Source organism: Amblyomma americanum, chromosome 8 (genome assembly GCF_052857255.1).
Source record: "Amblyomma americanum isolate KBUSLIRL-KWMA chromosome 8, ASM5285725v1, whole genome shotgun sequence".
NCBI lineage: Eukaryota > Metazoa > Arthropoda > Arachnida > Ixodida > Ixodidae > Amblyomma > Amblyomma americanum.
Window position 1 is genome coordinate 2,005,736 of NC_135504.1, and position 21,613 is coordinate 2,027,348.

General features: G+C 47.8%; 2 protein-coding genes across 4 annotated transcripts in view; one reads left to right on the forward strand and one right to left on the reverse strand.

Annotated features, from left to right (window-relative positions):
- Positions 1-21,613, reverse strand: part of LOC144100790 (uncharacterized) — a 272,474-nt gene that overhangs the window by 154,501 nt on the left and 96,360 nt on the right. The gene's annotated exons all lie outside the window — the stretch shown is intronic.
- LOC144100789 (fatty acid synthase-like) overlaps positions 1-21,613 on the forward strand; it is a 61,122-nt gene that overhangs the window by 16,154 nt on the left and 23,355 nt on the right. The window contains exons 6-17 of the mRNA XM_077633643.1: positions 150-272; positions 947-1,180; positions 3,066-3,367; positions 4,392-4,778; positions 7,566-7,755; positions 8,943-9,172; positions 11,216-11,419; positions 13,596-13,853; positions 14,275-14,491; positions 16,443-16,697; positions 18,920-19,093; positions 20,110-21,334. Coding sequence (XP_077489769.1) covers positions 150-272; positions 947-1,180; positions 3,066-3,367; positions 4,392-4,778; positions 7,566-7,755; positions 8,943-9,172; positions 11,216-11,419; positions 13,596-13,853; positions 14,275-14,491; positions 16,443-16,697; positions 18,920-19,093; positions 20,110-21,334 — 3,799 coding nt within the window. The remainder of the gene's footprint in view (positions 1-149; positions 273-946; positions 1,181-3,065; positions 3,368-4,391; positions 4,779-7,565; positions 7,756-8,942; positions 9,173-11,215; positions 11,420-13,595; positions 13,854-14,274; positions 14,492-16,442; positions 16,698-18,919; positions 19,094-20,109; positions 21,335-21,613) is intronic.

A 21,613-nucleotide genomic window follows, 5' to 3' on the forward strand; every position in this document is an offset into this window, starting at 1 on the left:
TGCGTGCTGAAGGTGTTTCCAAAGGAATTGAGAACGCGCTTCTCTACAGCTCAAGAGCGGGAAAAGTCTTCGCTGACTAAACTTCAATTCGTGTTACAGCTCACGCGAGTAAGGCTAGCAAGTTAATAATACAGTGCTGGTGCTTGCAGGGAATGGCTTCGTGAGGAGTGAAACCGTGGGTGCTTTATTTCTGCAACGGGTGTCCGAGGCACGTCGAATCTACGCCAAAGTCATACACACCAAGGCCACGGCGGACGGCTACAAGACACAAGGTAATCACATCATCGGAAGCAGCCTACTGAAGGAGGACGTTTATTGCGTTTTCATTCCTTGGTCGCCTATTTTACGGATAAGTACTTTGTAACGACGATTGCGACGCCATTATTAGCTTTGCCAAAAGGAGAAGATAGATTCGTTGGAACGTTGAAGAACTTGGTCTCTAGTGTGGCCTGCAATAATTTCCAGATGAAACGGCGGGGAACTTAGAAGACATGAAATTTTGCTAAAATTTACTTGCTTCCTCGCTGGTTAACATGATTTAAGCACCCTGAGCGATAAAAACAGCTTGTTACTGTGCGACGACAAGCGCGCTTTTCTATGCTGTCCAGGGTTTTGAGCAGCAGCCATGTATCGGTGCGCCTGTATGATCAAGTGGGTGTAGCCAACACCATTTAAGTTGCTGAGGCCGTCCGCTTAAAGACGAATAACTTTGTCATCGTATTTTTGATACGGTATTGAAGTGGCTGCTTAAACGGTATCTGCTACGTACTGCTGCACATGATACAGCCAGAGAGAAAATAGAGAAGAAATGAGGGAAATATGGACATGATAAGTATATGCACGCACAAAAATACCCAGTCGGGGAGTGAAAGACAAGTGTTTCAAGAGCCCCCGTTGGCCATGATGCGGAAAGGACGGCAAAGCTGTACCTGCAATGATCTTTCAGGAATCACCTACCCCTCGGCGAAGGCCCAGGAACAGCTCCTTCGGGACATCTACACTGAAGCCAACGTTGATCCACGCAAATTAGTATACGTTGAAGCTCACGGAACGGGAACGAAGGCAGGAGACATCCTCGAGATGGAAGCTATCGCCAAGGTCTTCTGCCAGTCCGGACGGGAAAGGCCTCTCAAGGTTGGAGCTGTGAAGAGCAATGTAGGGCATGGAGAAACTGCTTCCGGTAAGTGAGGACACTATAGTTCTCGGCGAATTTTATTGCATTAGAGTTGCCGAAAGGTCAAACAGGGGGAAAATCTTGACCGAAAAAAAAGAACGACTCATATATCAATAAAGAACAAGCGCTGAATTTATAGTTTGACAGCGTGACTTCACTGATTAGGAAGGGAACATCTTTTTAAGACACACTTTAAAGCTAAGATGGTTATGCCTGAAGCGAACTGTTAATGTGTCGCTGCTACAGGCGCAAAACTAAGTGCAAAAAATTAGCCCACATAAAGAAAAATTATTCCACAAAGAAATTCGAGAAATCGAAAAAAATGTTCTGCGGTCAGTTCCAAATTATTGCCGGTGTGCTACCACATCATCCTTTCATTGACGCGTTACTGAGGTTAATTATTACACCTTGTTCTAAGACTTGGTAGACGTTTGCAAACTGAGGTTGCTCGCCTCTTGTAACTGACCGGAACGCAAACTGGCACAGTCGTTCGATGCTCATGACATCCACACGGACCACGTCACGAAGCTTTGCCGTCATAATCACGGCACTTCGCTAATTCTACCAGCTTGTCGTTCGAGGTTTCAGAAGGAGCAACGTTTTGCTATTGACTCATTAAAAGTGTCAAAGCCAGGAGTAGATGCACCGAAAAACATCGAGGCTACGCTAGGTTGTTGTCTAATTTTCAGTACAACAACAAAGCCAGCCACCATGTGGCCGCTGCAGGCTGCCTTCGCAGACCATCACACTGAACTGCGTTGCACCGGTCTTCCTTAATCAATCTCATGTCTAACCTGCTGAGCATCTTTCCACGTTTTAGTTGGGGCGAGGCATGGCGTTTCTTTCTTGATTGAAAGACAGGCATCCCAAATGCCATTTACAATGTTCAAAGCGTCTGGCGCATCAGGAGCACAACATACAGGGTGAACCGCTGCATTGCTTATGGTTCTCTTTGGTAACGTTCTAAGTTGCCTTTGTGTCTGGAAAGAAATATGGTTGTTTTACAGTTGATAACTTCGTGAAAAAAGTGCTTTGTGACATTGCTTTGGTCTTGTGGATCTTTGATGAACCAGCGCAGAATGACAACAGAGGGCGACATGGACAGAAGCGTTGTGAGTTGTTCTTCTGCGCTGGTTCATCAAAGATCACGGGAGACCAACAAGCTCAACCGCAAGTGTTACACAAGGCTGTTGTAGAAATGTGAAAACCGGATATCATCGGCGTCGCGTTATCTAAGCTCAGCATCCCAATGGTTCTTTATGAACCAGACTTCACGGTTTATCACGTATATTGCTTGGAAAAAAAGCACAGGCTACGAGGTCTGTTTTTTGAGCTGCACTTAGTGGCTCGCTCGGAATTGTCAGCGTCCCAAAGCCGTCGATGGTGAGAAGAACCCTGGTGCTAATACCTGATAACCAGAAGGCTTCTATAAGCTTTACAAGAGCCGCACCACGCGGTTTAAGATCACTACCTTTGTGTGGCATATTTCTGACAAAGGCAGTAACTTCTTGTCACTGAGTCATTGAAGCTATCATAATATGAAGCCTTTCTTACCTAGTGAGGTGAACTGCCCTCCTATAAATTCACATTTGAGTACACTTTATGGGCAATTCCGAGGATTTGAGCAGTTTTCAAGCTGCGCCTTGTGTTCCACCATTATGTCGGAATGAATAAGCTGTTTTCGGAGCGTTCCACTTCAGCAATCGGTATCCCTGACATTTAGTACAGTGGTGTGAAGCTAAGAAAATCCGCTGCAAGTACATCTGATAGATAGCATGAATGCACGTTATATACTTATGTAACAACCGGTGTCTTCGCTGCTTTCCCACGTCGTGTTTTCTTATTTGATGGTGAGCGCCATGCGAGCCTTACATGTGACCACTGTTCTTAGGCCTCAGCTCAATTGCCAAAGTCATCTTGGCCATGGAGACTGGAACCATCGCGGGCAATCTGCACTTTGAGGAACCAAACCGCAATATTCCGTCACTTTGCGACGGCAGCATCCAGATAGTGGCCAGTCATATGCCCTTAAACGGTGACGTGGTGGGCCTGAACTCCTTTGGCATGGGTGGAGCCAGTGCGCATGTCATTCTTCAGTCCAACGCGGGACCTCACGTGGACAGCGTCCCGCGTGAAAGCCCCGATCTGCCACGACTCGTCCTCGTGTCTGGAAGAAGCGAAGAATCGCTGGCGGTAAGCTCACTATTCCCAAATTGAGACGCTTAATGCTAATTCCTGAATGGTTGCACTAGACCAATCTACTGTTTTACGAATTCTGACTCAGGCAATGTACGAACGGTACTGTGCAGGCGTTGAAATAGTTAATATTGACTTCAATCACGCTAATAAAATATAGTTGCACGTGGCTTAAGCTCGCGCAGAATCATTGTAAAACGGTCAAACGTCGAATACCGTTCCCCTATCCCCTTTAAACCCCCTCCTCCAACAATATAAGACCTCGAAACGTCCACCTACTTTTGAATATCTCTCGAACGACGCACTCGATTGCGGGTTTGTTACATTTGCCACTGCCTGCCGGAGTCGAGCCTATTGAGACCTGGCAAGTAAAGCGCAAACCACGTGAATTCGCATGCGCGATCAGGTGCTGTTTCAAAACATAAAACACTCGTATGTGAAACCAGTGCAGTGCTGAGTCTACCGTTCGAGTGTTCTATAGATAAATGTTGAAGGTTTGTGCAATTAACGCACATACAGAACAAACCCCACTCCAACGCGTGAGTGTGTTTCGTAGACACAGGGTTACAATGTCTGCATGCATGCACGCAGGAAATGAATACGAGTGGCTTTTCGCCCAGTGCTCATAACGGCCGTTTTGTCTTCTTGAGACGTAGGTGAAAGGGACACGAAAATAAAATATTTAGACGAGTTGTGCAGCGCTTCCAAAAAGAAGCTCGTGCTCGATCTTTTAGATGAAGAATGCATTGTCTTTCTGCAAAACAGGCAAAATAATAATCGTTTATGCTCAGAAAGACTTTAGAAGGAGGATGCGTTCTGATGACTGAACCAAAAAAAAAAAAAATACGCTATCCAGTGCATACGTCAATTAGAGAATTTTCGCAGCAAATACCTAACGAGGGCTTCGAGGAAGGAATATCCGTGTCTGCACATTTTTCTGCTGTATCAGGAGGCGTCCCAACGCCGCCGCGGGATGTTGGTTACAATATTACTTTGCCTCTTGTTTCGACGAACGCTGCAGAGCACACTGCATCGAATGGAAACCGAAGGGCCGTACCCGGACTCTGCGTACGCACTCCTGAACCTGGTCGGGCAGCCCAGCGTGCAGCAGTTCCCGTATAGGGGCTTTGCTATAGTGCCTGTGGACGGCTCCCGTAGGGACGCCATCAAGGTCACCGAAAGGGCCGAAGTAGCGAAGCGCCCTCTGTGGCTTGTCTTCACCGGCATGGGCTGCCAGTGGAAGGGCATGGCCCGACAGATGATGCAGTTCGATGTGTTCTCTCGATGCATTCGCAAGTCGGCTGATGTCTTGAAGCAGTTCGACATGGACCTGATCGAGATGGTGACCAGTGGAAACGGTGTCAATAACAGCATTGCTTCGGTACTCGCTGCTATTGCGGCTGTCCAGGTGAGCACATCGTGCCTGCTCTGAATATGTGCAATTTCGCGACCAGTGCAAGTCGCTGCGAATCTAGAACGGGTTTTCAAAGTGGTAGCTCTATAATAGATTTCTTCGTTGTTCCCGTTACTGCTACTTCAAATCGCGAAAGAAACAGTGCAAGTCGGCGCAGAGGCGAGGTATCGGCTCCTACGCAAGGCGATGTGAGACAACGATAATTTCGCTCAAATAACTGCTTATTCAGTGAGATAAATGCCACGAATGATGTCATCAACATAAGTCCAACTCCGCCAGCTACACGACAAAGGCCTTTCCCATGTCCTTCCATTAACCCGGTCTTGTGCCAGCCGCGGCCCACTTGCTAATGTCATTCGCCCGCTTCACTTTCTGCCGCTGCCCGCCAGGCTTGTCTTCTCTTTTATCCACACAATTAACCTAAAATACAATCGCTTATCTTTCCATTGCATTACATGCTCTGTAAAAAATGTTCGCGTCAAAGAACAGCAGATGTATGCATACGGCTAGCGATTGGAATAAAAAAAAAAAAGAAGGGTGAGCTGAGATTTGGTGTACGCCAAAAAACAAACGGATCATTGAGCTTATTCGGGAACCCACTTGTAGAGCGCTCACCACTGCTTAAATGCAGCCTTGGCACGTAAAACTCCGTCCGTCATCATTCAATTTGCGCGTGAAGATTAATTACATGCGGGGTGCAGAATAAAGCGGTTCCACGTTTTTAGCCGGTACACTGGCTACCTACGCATGTGATAGCGCAAGCAGTAGTGCTAGTTTAGAGCGTGCGGCTGACGTCATAGGCACGGTTGGTTGCCTAGTCATTTAACGCGTCTGAAGTTCGGCGAGTGCATGTAGGCTGCATATACGCACTAAATTTGCGGTGGTTGAGCCGCGTGTCCTCCTCGACGCGAAACGCTGTCGTGGCTGTTGAGGACCGCGCGTTTATGCTAGTCGATCGTGTATGGTGGACAGCAATAAAGCGCAGCACTAGGTTCACATCAGGTCTAAACGATGACAGGAAACAACTGTTGTGTAGAGCAGCGTTCTAACCACAGCTAAAACCCCCCGAGAACTCTTCTATACGCTTTCTGGACGCCCGTACAAACGGGAGGAATGCAGTGACTGCCGACGCTTGAACATGTCGAACAGAGGGGGGGGGGGGGGGGGGGGTAACAAAACAATTTGGACGGCTGCTCTTCATAGAATGCTGCCTAGACAGGCTCCCTACAAACAAATGCGAATTCCTCTTTACAGACAGGCTTGCGCTAGCTTTTTGGGCCACTTGTGGAAGAATCTTTTTTTGTGTGGAGTTAAACTAGTGCGCAACAGCTCATATGCGCCAACTGCAATGGCTACTTTTTCCTGACTTGCAGGCCTTGCGGCGTAACTTTGGCACTCACCATTAAAAAAATATTCTGCTTAAAGCTGAATTTTAACCACAAAGAATTTTCGCGCATAATCATTGGCTACACTGAGAGACGCGTTTTGAATGCAGGCTGAAGCGCTCTAGAATAGGAATTGAATGCAGTGGAGCGTCTCATCAATTTTAGGATCAAGCTCTACATACGATACTGGAAGCATTTAGACATGTCGCGCAAGAGGAGGCTGAGCGGGGCTCTTTCCTCGCTCGCGTGTGTATTGGGCGACAGAAACCGAGGGCTAAGGCGATGCTTCTCGTAGCGGTATGGCTGTCGAACTAACTTCAATTACTTTTTAAAAGCTGCGGCTGCCAACGGTGCAATTGTGTTTAGGAGTGCGTTTTACACTTGTTCCCACAGTTCAGTAACCAATACGAGATGAAATATCAGAAGAGGAAGAAGCCACATGCTACGACCAACGCTGTTTGAAACATAGCCCACGAAAGGATGCTCGTATCTAGTTTAGCAGAGAGCCACTACCTTGGGGGGGTGAAAATCACTGTACGCTCGGATCGAACATGTGCGTTTTTGAACGATCCTGGCGTCGAAGCGCAATTCCCACGAGTTTTTCTTTCTTCCTGTTTCATCAAACAAGCGATACAGACTCCATGTCCTTCCAGCAATTAAAACAAATTGGACCCGTCAGATCTTTCCTCAAACACAATGCGCGAAAGCAAGCGCTAATTTAAAGCATCAGGAAAAGGCCACAGACTTGCAATCATCTCGACGCCCAAGCCGGGCTCTGAAAAATTGGTTTTTGGGGATAGGAAATGGCACAGTATCTGTCTCATATATCGTTGGACACCTGAACCGCGCCTTAAGGGAAGAAATAAGGAGGGAGTGAAAGAAGAAAGGAAGAAAGAGGTGCCGTAGTGAAGGCCTCCGAAATTTCACCACCTGGGGATCTTTAACATGCACTGATATCGCGCAGCACACGGGCGCCTTAGTGTTTCGCCTCCATCGAAACGCGGCCGCCGCGGTCCGGTTCGAACCCGGTAACTCGGGATCAGTAGCCGAGCGCCCTAACCACTCAGCCACGGCGGCAGGTGCCCGGTAGCACCATAATACCATAAAATCAATGCTTACTGAGGACGACAAAAATGTACAATAAAATCAATTCTTACTAAGGACGAAAATTGAATGGAGTTGTTTCTTTTAAGGCTGGAACATGTGCCAGTCTACTTGTATGGGCTGTTGCGGGGTGTATGGCAGGAGGGGGGGGGGGGGGGGGCGTTAGGAGGCAGGATACGTAACATCTGTCATAACCTTCCTAAAAAAAACAATAGTCAATTGTTTCTGTCTTTGCATAATGGCAGTTGATCAAGTGAATGTTAGCACCCTTAATTTTCTCTTATGCGAGCAGGTGGCGTTGGTAGACATGCTTCGCGCCGTCGGCGTCCAGCCGGACGGTATGCTGGGCCACTCAATGGGAGAGATTCTCTGCGCCTACGCCGACGGCTGCTTGACGGCCGAGCAGGCAGTGTTGTGCGCCTACTGGCGAGGCCGCTGTGTTGATGTTGGAAACGTGCCACGCGGGGCCATGGCCGCCGTCGGTGAGTGCAGTGCGCATAAGGGGGTTTGTATGGAAAACATGCTTTTGATATAGCCAATAATAAAAGTACGCTGACGACATCAATAATTTTGGCCGATATTGAGTGGTTATGTTACTCTATTTGCAGAAACGCCATTTGCACCACTTTCCATGAAAAAGGACCTTTTACAAGATTATAAACCCGAAAAAGTTATCACGGCTTTAGTAGGCCATGGAAGTTTTCACAAGAATTACAATGATAATTTATTCAAGCACATCTTTGAGGCTGGTCAACCTTAACATAGTATACGCCTGCAATCACAGAGAACTTCATTGTTTAGGTCTTATGATAAGCGCCATGGGTTTCAATGAGTTGAATGAGGTGAAGCCAGAAGTCAGAGAAGAAGAGAAGAAGAAGAAGAAGGCCAGAGAAGGCAGGCCGAAAGCGCCAGCAACGTCGTCAAGATCGAAAGTGTAGCAAGGCAGAAGCCTTGCCTTTGGGAGTGCCACTGGTACGGGAACCTGCGAAGCTAGAATCGCAGTCGGCCAAAGGCTTTCGCCTTGCCGCACTTTAGATTGCCAAAGTGCTCCGATAACTTTTTTCAGTGTTCAACTCGAAATTTGCCAGCAATAATTAAGTTTTTTTTTCTGTGTAAGCAAAGCAGCTGAGGCATACATAGACGAACAATTCTGCTTCACAGAGAATGGAAAAGTGTAATGATGTGCCGCAAGTGTGTCTTTGCGGAGTTCCTAATTCGAGCTGTTCTAACCACCACATCCAAGAAAAGTTGGCTTTCACCATTTAAGACGAGCCTATGGCATGTGGTGCCAATGGTGATGGAGGACAGAAAATAGGCGAGTTGTGCGTAATAGTAGGTGCATTAAATAAACCCAGAAATAAATATTTTTAAGTACTTCTTAGAGGCTTACTTTCTCGGAATTAGTGTTCCCAGCTGGACATTAGTAAAGACTGTGCTGGGATTGAGGACTTTGGAGCTGCTCAGTACAGCCTTTACCTGAACTTGCAATACTTTTTTTGTCAGAGAAAACAAATTCCAATACACACCACATTTCAGTGCCCCCCCCCCCCCCCCCCCCCCCTCGCTGTATCACGATACCTCGCCTTTTTGCGCAGCTGAAACTCGAGTGCCTCCTCAATGCGCTGGCACGAGCACCGTATGGGGAACCACTTTGCACGATTTTCAACAGGGCTGACGTGGGAGGAGGCGGCTCAGCGCTGCCGCGACGGCGTGGTGCCAGCGTGCCACAACGCCCAGGACTCGGTGACCGTGTCCGGCCCTGCTCACGCCGTGGCCGAGCTGGTCGAGGAGCTCAAGAGAGAAGGAGTCTTTGCCCGGACGGTGGACAGCATGAACGTGGCCTTCCACAGCAGATACATTCAAAGCGTCGGGCCACCTCTCCGAGAGGCTCTACAGAAGGTGAACTGGTGATCGAAGCGGTCCATAAATGTGGGCGCTTTATTTCCGCTATGTGATAGTATGAATTACTTTTATTTTAAGCTCTAGTCGTTAAGGTACGGCGAGACCACTGAAACTGCTTTCGTTATTTACGCGAGAAAAGTAGTGTAATATGCGTAACCTGTTACGCTTATTTCAGCACTGCTTTTATTTTAGGCTAGCTCGTACAGTTATTAAGCAGCTGCAGTTAACACCTTCGTAAATAAATTCTGACAGTTCAATAATTAGGGACACATTGCGAAATGTTTTAACTCCTTTATGTTTGCAAACTTTTGTTCTGTGCAATAAAGCTGTTTATTATTATTTTAGATGCGCTCTACTCATAGAAATATAAGATCAAGCATTTTTAAAAGAAAATATTAAAGAGAAAAATAAATTTCAAGAAGAATTAAATGCGCTCATTGGAAACTCGAGAGCTCTATTGCACTTATCGTCTCAGCGTTGCGCACAAGAAACAGGATCAATCTACTGCCAATCGCAACGCAATCCCGAAAGAATGAGCGGTAGCAATCGCAGAAAAAGTGGAAGCTGAGCTAAAGAACCCATTAAGTTAATTACCTGATATGCCCGTGCTTTCGGTGAGAGGAATGCGGATCTCTCCTCATCATGCTGATACTAACACGGGGGTAATGCTTCGTCGGAAACCGTTGGGAGTTACGATGCCCCATCAGAAGTGCTCTTTGTTCATAGTTCCAACAAGCACACATTAAAAAAAATGTTCTAAACTTGTAGTGCGTATTGCGCTAGAATTTTTCGGCACAAGACAGGTGAAGATTAAAGAAAAAATTATTGAGAAATCAATTTTTTTTTCATATTCGTTACTTCTTTTAGCCGCATTTCCCTTAAGCACGTATGCCGCCGCTGAACGCACCGCCTCACCAAGGAGGCCGCTCTGCGGGTTGTGCAACGAACTGACCAAGCTCGGCTAGTGGCCAGAACTCTCCGTGAGGCCAAGGCTCGTGGAGCCCTGCAGAAGTAGGAGCGAAAGGAAGAATGGGTGCGAAAATAGTGATCGTGCATTCCACGAATATGACGCACCCAGCTATTACTGGCACTTGATCTTGGAATGAAGGCCAAAGCGGTGAAATTCAATGTTTGCCCACTGGCAACAAAATGGCTGGAGTCAGCCGTGAGATGCGATTAGCCTAACTCCAGAGTTACTCCTTACTCCAAATGTTATTTTCTTTGTAAAACATTTGTAGGGGACTAGTTGGTCTTGCATACTGAGACTGGGGAGCGCTAGATTCAAGACAAAGGTGTCTCGTGGTGTCCCTTTGTCTTGAATCTAGCGCTCCCCAGTCTCAGTATTTTCTTTGTGCTTAGCGCGCCACTCATCCACCGCATGCAGTCTTCCTATTGTAGGTGGGAAGCGTGCGTAGGGACGCATACGCGATTCCATCTGCGTGATTGGAAAAAGCAGAGCTGGTTCTGCTGGCCGGCGGTCAATCTCTGGACTGAATTTTACTATCCTTTCATTTGAAAATTTTACAGCCAGGTTCGCCAGACTCTCTAAAGTACTGTCTTACAAGTGGTGAGCACGAGCAAACAATGCTTCTCATTACGTGTTTCCCAAAAGGAGATTACCTTGCCATTCACTTCATTAATCGATGCTTTCAGGAAATTTTTATCCCATCACAGAAAACGTATTTTCTCCAACAATATGAGGGAGCGTCTTTGTTAGAGTGAAACATAAAGAACAGACGTAGCTATTAGTGGACCACTCACTGGTGATTAGCATTAGCGCAGCCATTTCCTCGTCAAATTAAGTATGTGCTGGGGCTCGTTCTGAGGAGCTGGTCACGTCGGCTTGGCTGCGCAAAATGCCCACCGCATTCGTTGAGATCCTTCGGTGAGAGCTTAAAAGATGGCATACCTTTACTTCGCAGCCACGCGCCATCGGTTACGTAGATATCAGGGTAGCTATAATCTTGAGAGGATGTAAAAATGAATAAACATGGGCAGAACAGTAAGATTTCTTCTCTGCCATGCGTTCTGACCGAGCAGGTAATCCCTGAGTCTCGCCGTCGCAGTGAGCGCTGGGTAAGCTCCTCGATGCCCGCCAGTCGCTGGCACGAGCCAGCAGCCAAACTGTGCTCGGCCGAGTACGAGGTGAACAACCTTCTCTCGCCTGTGCTATTCCGAGAGGCCCTTCAGTGCGTGCCTGCGGATGCCATCGTGGTAGAGGTCGCGCCCCATTGCCTTTTGCAGGTTAGTTTCCCTTTTGCTGCCTCTTCGCTAGGCAAGTTTGTGAACACCCAACTTATCGTAAAATCCGTTACTTTCCGCCCTCCTGAGCGGATAAGAATTGAAGACTGCAGCTGTAATCAACCCCTGCCTACCAGGGTAGCGCTGAGAAAATTACCTCCACTCTGTAGCAAGCGCCCGCCAGATGACGTGTTTTTTATACTTATGCACTTATGTGTTTTACGCATGTTATGCAACCAGCAATGTTTCTTCCTCAGTGAGCTATGACAAGAAAGATGATAGGGTTGGTCAAATCTTTAGGGGAAGCCCTCAAGATGGAGTAAATTTCCAATGAGGAAGCAATTACCCCGGACCAGGACGAACCGAGAAAGCTGTATAGCTTTCCTTTGTAGCCGTATGGCTACGTTTAGGTGGATGGCAGTGAGTAATTACTCCCTCATTAAAGATGATAGGGCTATCCTTATAAAGGATAGAAGAGAGCAGGATCGGTTAAGCGAAAAATGCGATTATGGATATCCCAGCTGAAACCAATAAGAGGGAGGGAACGCACGCAGGCAAGGAATTTAATGCCCACAAGTAACAAACGGTTTAACAGGTTTCAGATTCCCGGGAAAAGCAGACGTTGGCAGTGGGTGGGAGAATGCCACATAGTTGGGTGAGACTCGGAAATTTCCGGGAAAAGGTTGCTGCAGCTGGCACTGGAGACGTTTATGAGAATATCAGCTGAAGAGACCTTTACATTGCGACTATCAGGAATGCTGTATCTTTGCAGCAATACAAGAGAGGGGGCGCTATGCGTGGCTTACAGCGCCCGTTAAAAACTGGGTGTAACAGGCCGGGGACTCTGCTCTTGAAATCAAGGGCAGGTTGGCCAACAAAAGTATATAATCAGTGATTACATGCTCGTGGGGATGCTGAGGGATGCAAGGAGCGTTAGTTGCAAACTAGCAAAATAGGCTGTTTTAAAGTTGCAGAGCGCGGGGGGGGGGGGGGGGGGAGTGGCCGCGGGATGCAGATATTGCGCTCACTTTTTTGCACATGGAGGCGACGTAAACACTGAAGTCGTTTTTTATTATGATCACTGAATAACGACAAAATGCTTGTTGACACCTTTCTTGTGTAGGCAGAGGAGGAGGGCTGGGGGAGTAAGTAACGTCTGTCCAGAGTTAAGACACTTTGGAGCTGGGATTTGGCCCAGGAACTTTACAATTTGGTGGAATAACGCGCTACACACTAACAAAAACGACAACTGGAACGGGGGACACAGGACAGGCGCGCTTTTCCTGTGTCCCCTGTTCAAGTTGTCGTTTTTGTTGGTGTGTAGCGCGTTATTCACACCAAATGTACAACCAACGAGCCCATATTTCTTCCTGGCTTAAACTTTACGATGATGGGCTGGTCTGCATGACCAGCCATGAACTTAGGCCTGTTATGACTGCTGCATTCGTAGCGTCAGTGCCCGTGCAGGCATGTGCGCCACCGAGAAAGACATGAGTTGTAGCTCTCTGCCATTAAGTGCTACCCAGTTGTGAAAGAGGACACAACTTCATGATGTAGATGTCAGAGGAAAGTAATAGCATTATAAAAAATTCTAGAATCGATAAAAGAGCAACATTCTTGATAAAGGGTCCATTGATTCATATAGCAACTATGCGTTTTCCCAACGGCTACCTGCCCACGCTTCGCACCATCTCAGGCAGACTACACAATGCGTCAATTCACGCACTCCATCCTTGTGCTGTGTTTACCATAAATAGTACTGCAATGCCACTTTTTTGGCAGCGTTAGCTGTTAACAGTTTCTACTTCGATTTTGCGCATAGGTCGCCCGCAGACAAACTCTTCCCTCCTGTCAAGATTTCAAAGACATCGCTCCTTCGTGTGGCTCCCTAGTCATGTTCAAAATTAACCGGGTAGTAGCCGAGCTGTTGAGAGCACTTCTACATAGGTGGGACCAGTGGACCCTAGACAATGCCGATGGCTGTCGTAGTCCATGTTACCCATACTCCTTCCCGTCCCTACTGTTTCTTCCGGTCCTTCGAAACTTTGCGACTGCCCTACCACTCCCAAACTAAAAACCAGTCTTCTCAAATGCCTCTCTTCGCCTGCTTCACTTAACTTTCTCCATTTGCGTTGCGGACTGTCAAGTGCACTGCGAGTCCTCCATAAACCATTTTCAGCCCATCCTGCGGCGCTCCCTGGGCTCCGGCGCCACCTGTCTGGGCCTCATGAAGCGTGATTCGGACAACCCGACCCATTTCCTAAATTCACTGGGAAAACTGCACACACTCGGCGTGCGGCTGAATGTGTCCTCGCTGTACCCACCAGTGCCTTGGCCCGTTCCGCGTGGCACGCCCCCCATCTCGCATCTGGTCAGCTGGGACCACTCAAAGCGGTGGACCGTAGCGAAATGGAACGACTTTGCTGGCTCGGGACAGGTAAGTGGCTGACACACAGACACCGCGATGTGCTCCCACTGAATAGAAAGGAAAATAGGAGGGGGGGGGGGTTCCAGGCACAGTTCCCTGTTCAGAATGGTGTCCATATGAGACGCTTACTCTTGCGTAGAGGGCATGAGAGTCGGCGTTATTTCTCAATGTCTTAATCCTTCCCCACTGCATTCTTGCATATTCTACCCTAAGTTAGGGCCGGCCGAACCGAAGATTGTCTATGACTTCTGTTGTTATTGTGCCATTGTTTCACATTATTTTTCATCAGTTCATGATCTGAACAAAAAGCATCTTGATCCAAATGATCCAAAAACTTTGCTAAGCTGAATTCAGATAAATGCCATTGCACCCTTTCAAGGGTTGGAGCTATGATACCAATCTGCACATACCTGTCGAAAAAAATGCGCAGTCGGCTGAAGATGTCGTGGAGGTAGACCTCGAGGCCAGCAACGTGGACGCATACATGACTGGTCACGAACTTGACGGGCGCATAATCTTCCCTGCGGCTGGCTACTTCGTACTGGCGTGGAAGTACTTGGCCAAGCGTTCCGGGAAGCCATATAAGGAGGTGCCAGTGATCTTCGAGGACATAATCTTCCACAGGGGCATCATTCTCTCCAAGAGCGGTAAGCCTCCGGTTCACTCGCGCACTTCAGTGTCTCAGTTTGTCCGAGTGCACACATCTGGAAAGGGCAGCAGCTGACTTTCCAAGGAGTATTCCTTCGCTTTTGGCAGCAAACCAAACACCAGTTTAGTTCAAGTTTAATTCCCCAACCTTATGACCTTTGTATTCAATATGAGAAAGGGTGCCTAGTGCAGACGAAATCAGATGTGTTTGCTGAGATATAGATGATCAAAGAATGTGGTGAAAGAACGTCTTCCCTGGGGAAGATGTCGCATCACTGGTAGGAAATTTTTTTTATTTGCGCTCCTTCTACATATTGCGAGTAAACATTCACTTTCTTGGTCTTGGAGCATGGTTTTTTTATGCGCACGCGTTTGGTGCGGGCAGCGACTGCACAGGCTTGACACTGTAAATGGGTGCGATCAAACCATTCGTATACATTACTCTCACAGGTTGTTTTGTTTAGCCACGCCTCATAGATCACTTAACCGAACTGACGCACAAGAAAGAAAGCAAAGACTTAACCTTAACCTGTTCTGTGTCTCCACCCTCCGCGACTTAGCAAGTCAGCACCGTAGGTTGTCAAAAGCGCAGACCGTCAACAGCCGGCATACCGTGTCAGGGCGTTGTCAGCGCCAGAGACGTAACCTGCTCTGTTTGCGGTCGTATGCCGGGCTCAAAAGTAGGCAGGACTCAGACTACTCAGTGTAGCTCTTGACCATTGTCAAAAGACTGGCAGCAGCACTTCGACAGCTTTTGGCGAGTTTAGCGTGCTGCACAGCAGAGTTGGAGGCCTTCTATATTAAAAGCAACTGTAGTGATTGTGTTAGTGCCCCATGTATCATTATTTATAAGAATGAAACTGCTTTTTTAGATACACGGGGGTGAGATACCTGTGTGCCCCGCCTATTTTTATCCCCCCTTTTTTTTTTGTAAAACCCTCGCGCGCATGTGTGGTTCTTGCTACCGATCTTGATTGTTGTCCTTATATTCATTCGCATTTGCGGTGAATAAACAGTTGAAAGTTGCGCCTGTCTCGTCTCACTTGCTGTGTGTTGTCTTTTTTGGCGCTACAATCCTCTTCTGGAAACTTCGCAATTTCTCAGAGTGCAGCTCTTAGACTGCCGTCTCTGCGTTCTTCGTCGTCGTCATTGGCGTAACCGCTTACCCAAGTCTCATAGCGAAACGCCTTCTGCCACGGCGCAAGCGGAAGAATGGGCAGCTGGAAGATGGCTCCCCATGGGATGGTCCCGGATGGTGGCTAGAAGCGTAACACGCCACCTGCCAGCGGTGGCAGGTGGCGTGTGAAGAGATGCGCTCAAACTTCGCGTTACCCACTATCGTAATCGTCTATCAAATTTTTGTATTGAGTTTTTGGGATCAGGTGTTCGCTGGTCTCCTGCGGAAATATCTTCTGTTGCACTCGGCTTGCCACACCATGAGAGTTGATATTGCGCATTGCAATGTCAGATCCTCGTCCGTGCATGCTCACACACGCGCACGCAAGCACGCAGACTGGCAAAGATGGAGCAGAGTATTTAACGTTTGTCGGTAGCTTAAGCTGTGATTGGTGAGCTGGAAGCGTGAGAGACTATGAAGCGGCATCCAGTTACCTGCCTGTGTAACAGCACAATGCGCTTAGCTGCGTGCATGAATTCAGTCCAGAGCTCATAACTCCTGTTTGTTGTCGTGCAAGGTACACATGTTATGGCCTTCAAGTCGGATTGCATGCTCTGGTCCCAATTCTAGCCGAGCATATGTCGCTAGCAACCATGCTCTGCTTAATTGAGGCCACCATCCTGTCGCTAATCCCTGGATCCACGACGTCCACTGAAATTGTTTGAAGGTTATTCTCGTTCAGCATGTAATTCTGCAAGTCTCGCTTTTCAAAAAAACAAAAAAAAAGCTTGGGGCAGAGCTCCGTCACTAGCGCTGTACTCTCTTCCGGCCAGGTCCAATACGTTTCCTGGTGAGCATCATGCGAACATCGGGCGAGTTCGAGATAAGCGAGGCCGGAAAGGTAGCGACCAGCGGTCGCATCCGCATGGCGGAGGAAAGAGAGGTGGTGTTGGAAAAAGAGCCCCCGGGACCACCAGCCCAGGTCGTGGGCTTCGAGCTGGACGCCAACGACATCTACAAGGAGCTCAGATTGCGAGGCTATGAGTACTCCGGGAAGTTCCAAAGCATCCTGAAGGCCGACTTGCAAGGTGAGAGATGTCCGACTCACTGTTTCCCTCTCTTGCTTCGCCCCGTGGTCCTGCCGACGGCAGGTACAGCGGTCAACTTGCATGTGCTTACACTTATTGGGCGGCGGTGCGAGGAAGAGATCGCAGTCGGCATTGAAGCAAGGCGGTGCCAGGAATAAACTACGTCTTTTTGTTACCCAGCCATGCAAAGATACACTGGGGTAACGGCTGCGAATCAAGAATGCATGAGACTTTTTTGTCAATTACAGAAGATAGTAGCCCAGAATGCTGAAGGAACAAGCTCGAGAGTGAGCATAACCAGGTGTGCATAATAAAGCCAGGAATGTGGTTTGAACTAAAAGAAAATCCCAGGCGGTCAATGCAATTCATCCGGCAGTGTACTGCGTCAGCATTAGAGTACACCTCGTGTTTGCGTTTCTTGTACTCTGCTTCTGCTGCTAAACAAAGCTATCGCCTTTCGCCTGCCTTTCGCCTGCTACGTGCGCTTGTCGCTTCCGACGGGTTGCCTACGCCTGCGTTACGCCACTGGTCCCCACCCTGTCAGTTCCGATTTAAACTGGTATCAATCAAAGAACACAAGTACAGCAGCTACACACCGAGGGGAACTCTCAGTTCAGGTCCTGTCGCTTCAAAGTGGGAAGGAGAACTGAAGGAGAGGTAGCGACAGCTCACGTGTTTTTGAGCTCTGTCTACGCGTTTCAAATTCGCCGTCGCGCCACCTCATCTGCACATGACTCCTCCCGCCGATTCTGTGTGCTCACTCTCCACATCCCACTCGTGGGTCTCAAACGGACTCCACCAGACAACTTATTCGGAAGATGGCTATACAAATTCGATTGCATTAGAACCTCCCAGAATAAAGTTTGTCGCAAGGTAGCTGGTGAGATCAAAACAAGAAACTGTGTACGGCAATGTGAAAACTCCAATGGCTCTGTCCTAACAAGAAGCTGTAAAGCAAAGCAGTTGAGGACTGCTCAATTAGAGGCCAAATTTGCGCAAAAGCGCGTCGAAAGAGTTCTCAAATTCGGTCAATAAATTCTGGTTCATGGTGCAGTGAGCATATACAGCTAAACAAGATGGGGGAAAGTTAAACTAGAATGGTAGTGCAGCTTCTTCAGCAAATGTTCCATCATAAGAATTTGGCTAAATTTATTGCCCGAAAATAACAGAGACGCTATGGCTTGCGGCTTCCAGAAGAGTGGTGACCTGGGTCCCTTGGTGCATGGTCTTGAAAAATTAAGATAATCAAACCACGAAGGACAGGGGAGAGCTGAGGTGTGGGCCTCGAATCTCGACTGTCCTTCGTCGTTTGGCTGGTTTACTTGTTCAACACGCTATGGTTTGTACCGTGCGTGTACCCGCGAGACGCGGTGCGATACGTAGCGTTCCGCGCATGCGTATTCGCTAACCGCGGGCTCCCTGCGTGCATAAGTTCACTGCATACGCCCAATGAACAGTGTCTTTACATTCTTCGAGACCCCAGAAATTGGTTTCGAACAACACAAAACCATGCGAAAACGCAGTATGCTATACGTACCCGTCGGAGTTAATGTGAGTAACCATCGCGCACTGAAACCAGCATTTTGCCCCCATAAAGTCGGTTCAGACACTGCGAGAAACATGGCATTTTTTGCTCACTTTGAGTTAAAAGACTTGTATATCAGATCGCGAGATAGTGTAATTTGTTACCCCGGGGATTGCCCGAAGCAAGCGCCTTTATCGGAAATGTTGACTGTGCGGCGCGAAGCAGACGACGACGAGACACACAAAACAACGGAGATTTGTGTCTTTCTTTTGTGTTCGCGCCGCGGAGTCAATATGAGTGATCACCAACTAGATCGAAGGTGATTTTTGATCCTTTTTAGGTAGGTGTGTTTGAATGAGCGGCGTGTGTTTATTTTTTTAAACAACACTTTACCTGAGATTCCCGTGTTGTCGTTCCCTACGCTAAAAGCTAAGATAAATCAAAATGTGAGGAACCCCACAGCGTCAATAATTTTTGAGGCGGCTGTTGAAAAAATTATTATTAAATGAAAGTAAAATTCTTGCTTTTGAGAAAATGCTTTGATTCAGTGTTACTTATTACCAGCCACATCCTTGGAGATTGGATTGCCAGTTGTTTTCGATATGCTTTTGATACCTATTACAAGCATCCCATCACATACCTATCGCAGCCAAAATCACGCCGTGAGTGACGGCCCACTGATCTTAATTTCTTTCAGGCTCCTATGGCACGATCAGGTGGGAGGACAACTGGGTGACATTCATTGACGGCATGCTGCAGTTGTACACCTTGTCCAACCCTCAGCGAGTTTTGAGGCTGCCCGTAAAGGTCCAGTCCTGCCGCATTGACCCCCAGCTCCACGCCCAGGTGGTCGGAGAATCCGGAGCCACTGGTCAGTGTTTGGCCTTCTCATCGTGTCGGTGCGGTTAGCTATGGCCATGGTCTGAAGCACAGGTCGTCTAAGCTCGCAGGGCTTCTTTGTAAAGCGACACACCTAGCAGACAGAGAATTTCGCTCTACTTGAGGAACAAGCCTACTGGCAAATATCACGCAACTAACAAGGCCGGCGCTTGCTCACGCCTGGCTTTTACATAATGGTCATCTGCTCCAATGATGGTGCTTATGTTGCAGCGCCGTATTCCACTGCACGACGGGACGGTAAGAGCAGAAATGGGGGTGGTTCCAAGGCCGTTACAGTAAACGTTCTGCTGAGGAGCTTCTCGCTGAGGTTGTGGAGAGCACTACGCTCCAGCAGTTACCAGCTGAAGTTTAAACACTCCGCACTTGAAATGATACGCCTCCAGCCTTTCATAAAACGTGAAGTTTCTTCTCACTTTTTCTTCTTCACGGAGATTTCTTAGAGCTTTCCACATTATTCACGACTTAAGCAGTTGTTAGCACAAGTATTATCACGCAGCATTTGAAATCATATGCCGCTATCCTTCCATTACGCCAATTTTCTTGGAACTTTTCACATCCCTGCTCTCAATATCAAATCAGGTTTAAGTTAATTTTTCTGTCTTTCTCACTAATTCTAAACATGACCGGTTTTTCCCTGCAGTATCTACCAGTTCACTTTGTGCTCCTTCCCTTCGTCTAGAAATAGAGAAAAATGCCTGAAAACGTACATAAGTTACCAGCTGCTAATAATTTGCTCACTCACAGTAGTTACGTGTTTTTTTTTTAACGCCAAATGCGTGTTGAGGGTGCATATTATATCCGCTTCCTTGTAAAATGCTTCGCTTTCTAAATACACTTTTAAAGAATATTTATGCTTTATTAATTTATTAACAGTATATTTTCTTCTTTCAACTGTTTTAGTGTTGACCCCCTCTATTCCCACTGCTGTAATAATAGTTGCTAGAGCTTCTAGTGTGTGAAAAAATGCCGGCATTTTTGTTTCCTCAGGCATACACGCTCTATGCGATCGCTGCCTGAATACGTGCCGTGCCGGGGGAATCTCAATTCGAGGAATCAAGGAAAAAATCGCTCTGCGACGGCCCGAGGCGCAGGTGCCACACCTCGAAGAGTACAAGTTCGTGCCTTACATTGACGACGAGTCTGCTGAGCAGAAACGTGAATCTTGCATTCGAGAGTACATTGATGTGTGCAGTGCCGTCGTCAGGCGCGTCCTTACAACGTGCGGACGGAACGGGACAGACACCTTTGAACTTGCGAATAATAGCTGCACGCCGTCGAGCCAAGTCGTGAGTCGGTACCTTGAAAGTCCTGCAGAGAACCACACCATTCTCCGTGTCCTTGTTGATGTCGAGAAGAATATCCGCAGTAATGCGTTGACAATGGCTTCCGCCGTGCAGTCGGCCCTGGACTCATGTGGGAATGAGCTTAGTAGAGACCTTCTCAGCACAGCCCTCTTCCAGGAGGACCCCCTGAGGAACCTGATCGACGTAGTTGTGGAAAATACGGGTGGGAGGAAGATCCGTGTGCTGGAATTAGCTAGTGAGGCAACCGACCTTTTACTGGGGCCTTCGGTCTGTTCTTTCCTGTCGTTCTCCAATAACGTACTCAAGACGGAATACACAATTGCCCACCAATGTCCCCACAGGCTCTCAGCGGTTCATGTGCCGGATGGTTCGAGGACAGTCGTGTGGAGCTCAGATTCCACCAGCGTTGCGTTCATAGCCGAGGCTGATTTGATTGTTCTCAGTGAGGTCCCTCGTGAAAGAAACCGTCTAGAGGCTCTGGCTAAACAACTGGAAACGCAGTGCAATGAGCGTGCTTTCATACTTCTTGCCCACCGCACAGATTTCACTCCGGCCGAAGTGTTTTTGTCTAAGTTTGGGGGAGTACCGCTGTCGCATCACGGAAGAGGGACAGTAGAGTCCTTGCTCGCAGCGTCTGGCTTTTGCTTGGTGGGACGCAAGTCAAATAAATTGTCGACATTGCTGCTGCTGAGGAAAGCGAACGCGGCCGCCGCAGCAACGAAGCCGAACGTGGTCAGTCTGGACAACTCTACGTTTGACTGGGTTGAGACTTTAAAGGGAAGTGTTCTGAACTGCGAAGACATTCCGATAAAGCAGAATGTTTGGCTGCTCGCTGATGACTCCCGCATTACCGGTGTCGTCGGCTTGGTGAACTGCTTGCAAGTGGAGAGAGGTGTAAACAGTATAAGGTTAGTATTAAACATGTTTTCTTTCAAGTTTCTTTTTTGTATGTGAATTTTGTACCTAGGGCTTTACCAGAACGACTGAGGACTGCATTTGCGGCTGCTAATGCAGAAAGGGCTCCTTCTGGGCTTTGTCACTCGCGTGATTTTTCCCCATTTATTTCTTCCCTTAAAAATCAACATGCACATGACCACCTTCTGGAGCTGAGCATGCTAATTGTGCACAGAATAATAAAAATGATAATAATCAATTCAAGTGAGAAAAAAACGTGCTCAATGGAAGCA